Source organism: Pristiophorus japonicus, chromosome 24 (assembly GCF_044704955.1).
Source record: "Pristiophorus japonicus isolate sPriJap1 chromosome 24, sPriJap1.hap1, whole genome shotgun sequence".
NCBI classification, from domain to species: Eukaryota; Metazoa; Chordata; class Chondrichthyes; family Pristiophoridae; genus Pristiophorus; species Pristiophorus japonicus.
In genome coordinates this window covers 8,589,681-8,600,036 of record NC_092000.1, presented here as the reverse complement: position 1 = coordinate 8,600,036, position 10,356 = coordinate 8,589,681, and the positions used below count along the sequence as shown (strand labels likewise).

Below are 10,356 nucleotides of genomic sequence, written 5' to 3'. Positions count from 1 at the left end.
AGCACAGATTGGGGGTTGCACCTGGGACCTTTCTGATCTAGCTCAGCTATTCATTGATAAACCCACTGAGGCAGGATTGGAAGTTTTGAGCAGTCTAGTCTGTGCTTTTATGCTTGAATTTAAAATGTTGTCGCACAAAATTATGACCAAAGCACTGTCCTTCATGGGGGCACCTCACACCTGATGTACGATGTGAATTTGAACTGGTCTGACTGCATTTTATGACCATTGCATCACTGCAACACTGAAATCGCATTGCATTGACACAAAATGTGAAGTACCTGTATAACGGCCATAAAAGTGTTCATCCCAAAACTTTGAAAACAGTATTTTGTAAGGCGTATTTATGCTTCTTATCTTAGGTTGCCAAGGTCAAACTCTAAATCCCAGGCAAAAAGCCATCAAATGTCAGGAATCGACTGTTCTTCCCGTAATTTCGGCAACCATTGGGTTTAAATTAACTCTTAATTAAAGAAGTATGAACAGAGAATATTTGTTTTTTTAAGAGCAACCAGCAGTACAAACATTCCAATTGTTAAAGATTAATAGAGCTGTGCTCGATTTTTATATAAACCGATAATATTATTTGGAAAAGGTTGCCCCAGTGAAGCAGTCTGCCACCATGAGGGGCACCTCTCTGTTATTTGCTCTGTTGGTGTTTTTTCCCGCACTATCCCAATGTGACCCACTGTAAGTATGAGAAAATGTTTCTGTTTTACGTTGAAATATACATTGTTTTCTAGTCCATTTAACTTTTTATATTAGACAACTTCCTTAGGTTATCTGAAAAGAAGTGGGATGTCTCCCTCTGTTTCCGATGTATCACTCTCTTAATTGGCTTTCTAGTTTATTTTAAAGAATCTTATTAGAGTACTATTATGTTTTGGTAAAAGGAAGGAATTCAAGGCCTTAGAGATTGTGCAGAGGAATGAAAGACATCAATTACGTGGGAAGACTAGAAAACTCGGGCTGTTCTCCTCGGAGCAGAGAAGGTTAAGGGGAGATATGATAGAGGTATTCAAAGTCGTCAACGGTTTTAATAGAGTAATAAGGAGAAACTGTCTCCAGAGGACACAGATTTAAATTAATTAGCAAAGAACCAGAGGAGATGAGGATTTTTTTTAACGTAGCGAGTTGTTATGATCTGGAATGCTCTGCCTGGACGGGTGGTGGAAGTAGATTCAATAATAGCTTTCAAAAGGGAATTGGATAAATACTTGAAGGGGAAACATTGATAGGGCTATGGGGAGAGGGATGAATTGGATAGCTTTTTCATAAAGCCGGCACAGACACGATGGGCTGAATAGCCTGCTGCTACGCTATATCATCATCATTAAATGCTAACTGGAACCACTTCCCTGCTGACGGTTATATATGCTGAACACAGGGAACAGCATCAAATAAGGGAAGTCATCTCAGCCAGATAACTTCCATGGAGAAGTAGATAGCTGTAATAACTTCCGTAACAGTAGCCTGCTCACAGAAAGACAAAAGAACTGAGGTCAACTTAAAAAATTTATTAAAGACACCTTTTATTTAAGGTCAGATGGAGATCTGCCTCCCTCAGATCTAGTCTAAAATCATTAAGAGCTATTGTTGTTGTTTGGTGCTGAACTTTGAGATAATTCGGGGCCGAAATAACCCAAACGGTGCGGATAATTCAAATAAAATTATTATTCTCTGCCCCAATCCATGGGGTGTAAAATAGAGGGGTTATGCCCTCCTTTCCTCTGTGATTTCGTTGGGGCGGTGTTTCGGGCGGCTGCGGGGTGGCAGTGAGTCATGAGCAGGACTGGAAGGCTGGCGGTGTCATCAGTGCCGCGCTGAGCATGTTAGTGGAATGTCAGCTCGATGCAGACATGTCACGCTAATGCGGAGCAAGTCCCTCCCCTTCAGTTACAGAAGAGGCCGCTGTGAGCTCTGCAGGCACTTTAGTGGCGCCTGCTGGGCTGCCAGGGAGGGCTTTGGCCGGGCCAGCGGCCCGGTACCCAAGAGGGGGTGGCGGGCTGCCTGTTGGCGAATCGGCCGAAACCGTAGCTGCCATTATTGGGCCGCCTTCAGAGTCAGCCGACAATTGAAGGGCGGACGCATCGCCCAGCCACTGGCAGGTTCCCGCCTATTCGCCTGCCCCCGGTTGGTAAGTCCTTACCGCCCCAATGGCGCAAATGGACCGTAAGGAGGGGGCAATTTCGGCCCCTTGACATATTGGCATTGACATTGAGCCCAAGATTCTCCTCTATGATTCTGCCTGAAATTTGGAGGGATTGTGGCAAACAACCTCACTGCTTCAACAGGAATTTTTGTACCCCATCACACTTGCTGAGGCCACTTTTGGCTTCCCTGTCCCTTCCTACCGCATGTGAATGGGGCAGTGGCATGGGGTTTGGCTCCCCCGAAGCATGTTCCAGTCTGACCCAGTTACCACTGCTTCCTGGATCAGCCATGAAGAAGGTGGTACGAAACCCCGGTAGCTCCAGTATGAATCCTTCGTTCCCCCAACCAGGTTTTTATAACAGGCTCTTTTCCTTCCATTCAGGCTTCCACTTAATCAACAATTTGTATTTATATAAACCCTTTAACGTAGTAAAATGTCCCAAGATGCTTTACAGGACTGTTTTAAAACAAAATTTGTCACCGAGCAACATAAGGAAATTTTACGGCAGATGACCCAAAGCTTGGTCAAAGAGGTAGGTATTAAGGAACACCTTAAAGGAGTAAAGAGAGGTAGAGAGGCTGAGAGATTTAGGGAGAGAATTCCAGGCTTAGGGCCCAGGCACCTGAAGGCACGGCCATCGATGGTTGAGTGATTGAAATCGGGGATGCTCAAGAGGTCAGAATTATAGGGGTGCAGATATCGCGGAGAGTTGTGAGGCTTTAGGAGATTACAGAGCTAGGGAAGGGCGAGGCCATGGAGGGATTTGAAACAGGAAAAGTATTTTAAAGCGAGGTGTTGCTTAACTGGGAGCCAATGGAGGTCAGCAAGCACAGGGGTGATGGGTGAGCGGGCCTTGATACAAGTCTGGACATAAAGGCATAGATGAAGGTTTCAACAGAAGATGAGCTGAGCCACGGACAGAGTCTGGTGATGTTCTGGAGGTGGAGCTAGGCGGTCTTAGTGATGGTGCTGATGTAGTCGGAAGCTCATCTCGGGATCAAATATGACACCAATGTGTCAAACAGTCCGGTTCAGCCTCAGACCATGGGTAGGTCTTCCCAATATTTGTTGGATAACCAGTCTGACAATTTACGTACAGTGGTGAGTTCGAGAGAGCTGGTGGTGAGATAGAGCTGGGTGTCGTCGGCGTACATGTAGAAACAAGCCTCAATCTCTATAGTTTGTTTAACTGCCCGGCTGCCTCTTATAATGTTGCAGTGGGTGTTCTGCTGTGGTTTCCTGGCCAGGTAATTTCAGGTTGCTTTTTCACAGTGGGGATCCTGCTGGGGCCCGTTGTACATATGGGATGAAACTGAAGCAAGTTTCCTGGTTCCGGTGCTGATGGACTGGTGAGTGGAGTTCACCATCCACTGGAACGCTGCTGCTGGGTGGACAGTCCTGGACTGAGAGCTTTACCAGCATTCCAATTTGTTCTGAAACAAAAGCAGCAACCACAGAGCAAATTGTTTGTTCTGAACATGCTCCCACACTGCAGATGGTGCCTCTCACCCATCCCGCAGTGGAGTGTATGATCAGGATTCCTTCTGGCTCCGAGTGTATGTGAATGTTTGGTTAATTGAAATTTTCAAGACTGAGACCAATAGATTTTTGTTGGGTAAGGGTATCAAGGGGTATGGAAAACAGGCAGCTAAATGTTGAGGTAAAGGTCCAATTGAATGACGGAACAGGCTCAAGGGGCTGAATCATGGCCTACATCTGTTCCTACATCTTATATGGTTCCAGTGCCTATTTAGCCTCAGTTCACTTTAAGAGCAAAGGATCTGGGCTGAGAGTGGGGATCCTGTTACTGGGGCTCAGAAGTAATGGTGACAAACCTCAATTAAATAAGCAATGTATCGATTCTCATTATAGATTCCACCAATCTTGTTTCACTTTTCCAAATATATTTACATCTATCTAGCAGAGGTTATGAAGATTTATTCTCCGTAATGATTGGTTGGAGGACCAAGATATTTGAGTTTGTAGCCCATCTGTCCACTAAATTGATCCCAGAATCAGCAGGCTATGCTTCTACTGTGTCACCTTAATTATTACTGTGGACTAAATGTTAATGTTTACTTATTCTGACAGATATGTACTGACTACTCCAAATGTTTTGCGAATTGAAGGCGAAGAAACTGCAGTTGTGGAAGGCCACGGTATCAACTTTGACGTAAACGTTGACATTCGTTTGCAATATTTCCCTGAAAAAAACAGCATAATATTTCAAGAGGGAACAGTGTTGTCATCAAATAATAATTATCAAGCTTCTGTAACTATTAAGGTAGTTGGACTGAAAAACTAAGCACTTAAAGCAGCTAGCTCAGTTATTCTGCAGCTCTCCAAAGTAGCAGTTTTTGTTCAGAATAGCAAGCAATGGCGAGATATTGCTGCCAAAATAAGGGTGAGTTTGATGGCGCTCGACGTTATTCATGTGTAAATAGTCCAGCAACTTGTGGCAGGGAAGATACACCTTGTGAATTGAGAATCTTCACAAGTTCTGGTTGATTTGGGCTGCTGCACCATTGGCCTTGCAAAAATGGCAGCTTGCCCTTAACCTCCCCCATACGTTTCATGAAATTGCTACATTTGCACATCCATTGCCACTTTAACTTGCTGCAGAAAGCTAGAGCTGGAACAACATGTGTGCCTTTTTAATTATGAAATTTATATTCTTGCAATGTCATGCAACCTCTGCAGTTCAGAAAGAAATCAATTTAAACTGGAATTTCATTTCTTCAGGTAGTAAATTGTTGTTAGAGATTTTTTTAACTAATAATTTTACATTTTAAAATTTTTTTGTATTTTTTCTTTCTGCCTCTTTTCTCGCTCTTAATCCGATCTTTCTTTCCCTCTTTATTTCTCTTTCTGCACCTGATCTGACTCTAATTGACCCTATTTCCTTCTCAGTCATTGCTGCCCTTAAATCTCATTGGTTTAGGAGATAGACCGTTGGTTCCATCATTCACCAAGGTCCCAGATGCCTAATTGCCCTCACTATGCCTTTAGCAGTTCACAGTTCCAGAAACTTACAGGGCAAATATTTTTGAGATGTCGGGTGAGGGAAAAGACTAACTAACAGGGCACACCGCAAAATGGCCCACTCCAGAAAAATCAGGGCCATTCAGTGTGGTGACTAACGTTAGGTTGAAACACATCATTGTGTTGCAAAACCATCACAAGATAACATGGTTTTAGCTCTTCTTTCTGCCAAGCAACCAAGACTGTTTGTAGCCATTGCCAAACAGTATATTTACACTAATTTGCAAGCTTTTCTATCCTTCATGATAAATCAAACAACAAAGATGCTTCCCTGAGCTGTCTTGCAAAGTAATGATCCCTGAAAATGCTTTCTCACTTCTTACATGGCAGAATTAAACTAGCATAGACTTCTGCTTGCCTGTACACTGACTACCTGGGCTTGGGCAACAACAGATAAATCCCAGCTCAAATTACTCGAGCTACAAAGCTTTCCATTAAAGGACTTCAACCAATAATAAACCTGCTGCTTCTCACAGGACTCATACAGCTGTTAAATCAGAACAATTCCACAAGATGCTTGATGTTCTGATCTGTGGCGGAGGATTTCGCCGATTTGTTTCAAGCTCCAGTGAGGACTCATTTGGCTGTTTTGTGTCTGGCACCAGTAATAAATGACCATGAAAGCTATGGGATTGTCCTAAAAATATAACTGATTCACTAATGTCCTCGGGGAAGGGAACCTGCTTCCCTTACCTGGTCTGGCCCAAACATAATTCTAGTCCCACGCTACAGGGTTAACTCTTAATGACCTCTGAAATGGCCTAGCTAGTCTACCAGTTATAAAACTATCAGGGCAACTGGAGATGGGAATAGATAGGTCTTGTCAGTGTTGGACACATCCCAAGAATAAATATTTTTAAATGTATTGTATGGGCAGGAGTGGGCTATTTGCTAACAATTCGAGAGTGTTCAACTCTATTCGCCACTCCTTTGATAATGAAGCAGTCAAGAGCAGGGTTTGGACAACAGCCACATAGCTGCTGGTAATGACCATCTCCAGCAAGAAAAGTAAAGCAACTCTCTCCCTGCAGCTTCAATGGTACCACCATATTTAAATCGCCCGCCATCAACATCATGGGCGTCACCATTGACCAGAACCTTAACTGGAATAACTATATCATATCCGGAAAAGGGCAGAGTCTTGAGTACTCTGCAATCAGCGATTAGTCTTCTCAACAACCAAAGCTTCTCTACCATCGACAAGGCTCAAATTAGGAGTGTGATGGTCAATGTCCCCCCCCGAAGGCCAGCGGGCATGTGGCCACGCAACAATCGGGAGGTCCTGTGCAGGCTGCTACTGAAAGATACTGCACAGCAAATTTAAAGGGACCGCGCACAAAGAAACATTAGATGGAACATTGGTGATGGCATGCTGATCACTCATCTGATTAGTTGTAGCTGCAATACTTAAGCACAAAACCATCCAGGTGAGAGCATTGTGCTTATTTAGCGCCCCTATCACTGTGGGCTGTGGCTGCAGCATTTCCTGTCTACACTGCAGCAACTCAACAAGCTTACTTTGACATTACCTCTCCCACAAATCCCACTACCAAGAGAGACAAAAAGAGCGATATCATAGGAACACCATGGCCTAGAAACAGAGCACAGGGAATGATTCCTGCACTTGAACAGAAGACCTGAGGACCACCTGATAATGGTCCTCATTACTGTAAAGTCCTTACTCTACAGTATGATACCACACGAGGCACATTCTGGGGACAAGGTCACTCTGTGACATTAACTCTTTATTCTCAGGACTCCAGACAACCTGACCCTGCGTGGGAACTCCCTTTATGATCAGGTATGGGCAGTCTCCCACAAGTGCACCTCTTGTGGTCAAGGTGTGCATCTAGGTTGAGTGTGTCCAGTAATACAATGGTGTTACATTGTGGTTGCATACATGACATCACCTCCCCTCCAAAGTCTTATTAGGATCATAGGTTTAGTCTTTCAGGTGGTTATGCTCCCTCGTGGAGCGTCGCAGTGGGGCTCCGGTTGTTGGACACTGATGTGAGTGTCTGTCACCTGTGGTGATTCTGGCCTGTCCGGGCTGACCGCAGAGACTGTGCATTTTTCTGATTGCTTTTGTTGCTCGTTCACTGGTGGTGGTGTGAGCTCCATCTCGTGGTCTTCTTCAGGTTCCTCCGTGTCGATGCTGAACCTTCTTTTTACTTGGTCCAGATGCTTACGGCATATCTGACCATTGTTAAGCTTTACCATGATGACCCTATTCCCCTCATTGTCAATTACAGTACCCTCAAGCCATTTGGGCCCCATGGCGTGATCGAGGACGAATACAGGGTAATTTATTTCTATACATCTCCCCCTTGAATTACGGTCATGGTACTTGTTTTGGGACTGGCGCTTGCCCTCAACTATGTCGGTCAGGACTAGATGAATGAGGGACAACTGAGTTTTGAGTGTCCGTTTCATTAGTAGCTCTGTGGGCGGGACCCCCATGAGTGAATGCGGTCGGGATCTATAGGCTACCAGGAGGCGCGCTAGGCGGCATTGTAGGGAGGTTCCTTGAATCCTGAGCATACCTTGCTTAATGATTAGGACCGCACGTTCCACCTGGCCATTGGAGGCCGGCTTGAATGGCGCTATCCTGATGTGGTTGATGCCATTGCCCGACATAAACTCCCGGAATTCGTAGCTTGTGAAACATGGGCCATTATCACTAACCCATGGGTTGCAAAGATCGCACGTTGGCTTTCCACAGTGGTGAATGTCATGCATGAATTCAGAATGATGCACTCGATCCATTTCGAGTACGCATCTACCACGATAAAGAACATCTTTCGCATGAACGGGCCCATGTAGTCTACATGAATGCGTGACCATGGCCTGGTGGGCCAGGGCCACGGGCTGAGCGGGGCCTCCCTGGGGGCATTACCCAGCTGGACACACGTCGTGCACGTGCGAACACAGTGTTCCAGGTCTGAATCAATTCCAGGCCACCAAACGTGTGACGGGCAATGGCCTTCATCAGCATAATGCCTGGGTGCTCGCTGTGGAGTTCCCTGCTGAATACCTCCCTTCCCTTCTGGGACATAACTTCCTGGCTGCCCCATAGTAGGTAGTCGGCTTGGATGGAGGGCTCATCCATCCGTCTGTGGAACGGTCTGACCTCCTCAGGGCATGCTCCGTGTGCGGGCGCCCAATCCCCAGTCAGGACACATTTCTTAATCAAGGATAGGAGGGGATCTCTGTTTGTCCAGATTTTGATCTGGTGGGCTGTGATGGAGCCTGCGCTGTCAAAGGCATCGACAGCCATGACCATCTCAGCGCTTTGTTCCGCTGCCCCCTCAGTGGAAGCCTGCTGAGCGCGTCTGCGCAATTTTCAGTGCCGGGATGGTGCCGGATGGAGTAGTCATAAGCAGCCAGCGTGAGAGCCCATCGCTGTATGCGAGCTGATGCATTGGCATTGAAAGTCTTACTGTTTGCCAATAGAGATATTAATGGCTTGTGGTCCGTCTCTAATTCAAACTTCCTACCAAAGAGGTACTGATGCATTTTTTTTACACCATGGACACATGCAAGCGCTTCCTTCTCGACCATCCCATATCCCCGTTCTGCTTGAGAGAGTGACCTGGAGGCATAAGCCACAGTTTGTAGCTGACCCTCAGCATTGCCCTGCTGCAACACGCACCCAACCCCATAGGACGATGCATCACATGTCAGAACCAATTTTTTTACAGGGGTCGTACAGGGTCAACAACTTGTTTGAACAAAGTAAGTTTCACGCCCGATCGAAAGCCCGTTCCTGACAGTCCCCCCAAAACCAATCACAACCCTTACGCAGGAGCACGTGTAGCGGCTCCAACAACGTGCTCAAGTTCGGCAGAAAGTTCCCGAAATAGTTCAACAGTCCCAGGAACGAACGCAACTCCGATGTGTTGCAGGGCCTGGGTGCTCGTTGAATCGCCTCTGTTTTGGATTCGGTGGGCCGAATCCCATCTGAAGCAACCCTCCTGCCCAGAAACTCAACCTCAGGAGCTAAGAACACACATTTAGACTTCTTGAGTCGCAGGCCTACCCAGTCTAGTCGGCGTAGCACCTCCTCCAGGTTATGGAGGTGTTCCTCGGTGTCTCGACCCGTGATAAGGAATATGATTGTTCCAGGAATGGATTTGAGCAGGCTTTCCATGTTACGTTGAAAAATCGCCACTGATTGAATGCCAAACGGGCACCTGTTCTCAACCAACAGTCCCTTGTGCGTATTGATGGTAGTCAGTAGCTTAGATTCGTCGGCCAGTTCCTGGGTCATATAGGCTGAAGTGAGGTCCAACTTGGTGAACAGCTTGCCGCCTGCCAGCGTGGCGAAGAGGTCTTCCGCTCTCGGGAGCGGGTATTGATCTTGTAGGGACCCCGATTGATGGTGGCCTTGTAGTCGCCACAGATTCTGACAGAGCCATCCGCTTTGAGAACGGGAATGATGGGGCTCGCCCAGTCGCTGAATTCAACGGGCGAGATGATGCCCTCTCTCAACAGCCAGTCCAATTCGCTCTTGATTTCTTCCCGCATCACATACGGCACCGCTCTGGCTTTGTGGTGCACTGGCCTGGCGTCCGGGGTGATGTGCATCACTACTTTAGTGCCTTTCAAAGTCCCGACGCCAAGTTGGAATAATGAATCGAATTGTTGTAGGACTTGTGAGCACGAACTTCGCTCCACAGATGACATTGCGTGAACATCCCCCCCATTTCCAGTTCATCTCGGCTAACTAGTTCCTCCCCAACAGTGCGGGACCATTGCCCAGGACAATCCAGAGCGGCAGCCGATTCACTAACCCATTGTGGTGACAGCCAACATTGCACTGCCTAGTACCGGAATGATTTCTTTAGTGTAAGTCCATAATTGTATCTCAATACGTGCTAATTTGGGTCTACTGGCTTTAAGTGGCCATAGCTTCTCAAGTTGCTGAATGCCCATGAGTGACTGGCTGGCCCCCGTGTCCAGCTCCATGCGTACTGGGATACCGTTTAATAAAACCCCTCATCATCATTGGTGGCGTTTTGGTGTATGAACTGTGAATATTCACCACATGGACCCGCTGAACCTTGGCATCCATCGATTTGCCCCAAAAGTCATCCTGCCTCAAAGAACCCTCTTCTGGTCCATCCGCCTCATATATTAGTCTGGTTGCAGGCTTCCTG

The 10,356-nt window shown here is 46.5% G+C and overlaps 1 protein-coding gene across 1 annotated transcript in view; it reads left to right on the top strand.

The window, feature by feature from the left end:
- The first annotated feature begins 622 nt into the window (after nucleotides 1–622).
- Nucleotides 623–10,356, top strand: part of LOC139237910 (complement C3-like) — a 136,016-nt gene continuing 126,282 nt past the window's right edge. Inside the window, exons 1-2 of the mRNA XM_070867203.1 lie at nucleotides 623–690; nucleotides 4,247–4,439. Of these exons, the coding sequence (XP_070723304.1) occupies nucleotides 623–690; nucleotides 4,247–4,439 (261 nt within the window). The remainder of the gene's footprint in view (nucleotides 691–4,246; nucleotides 4,440–10,356) is intronic.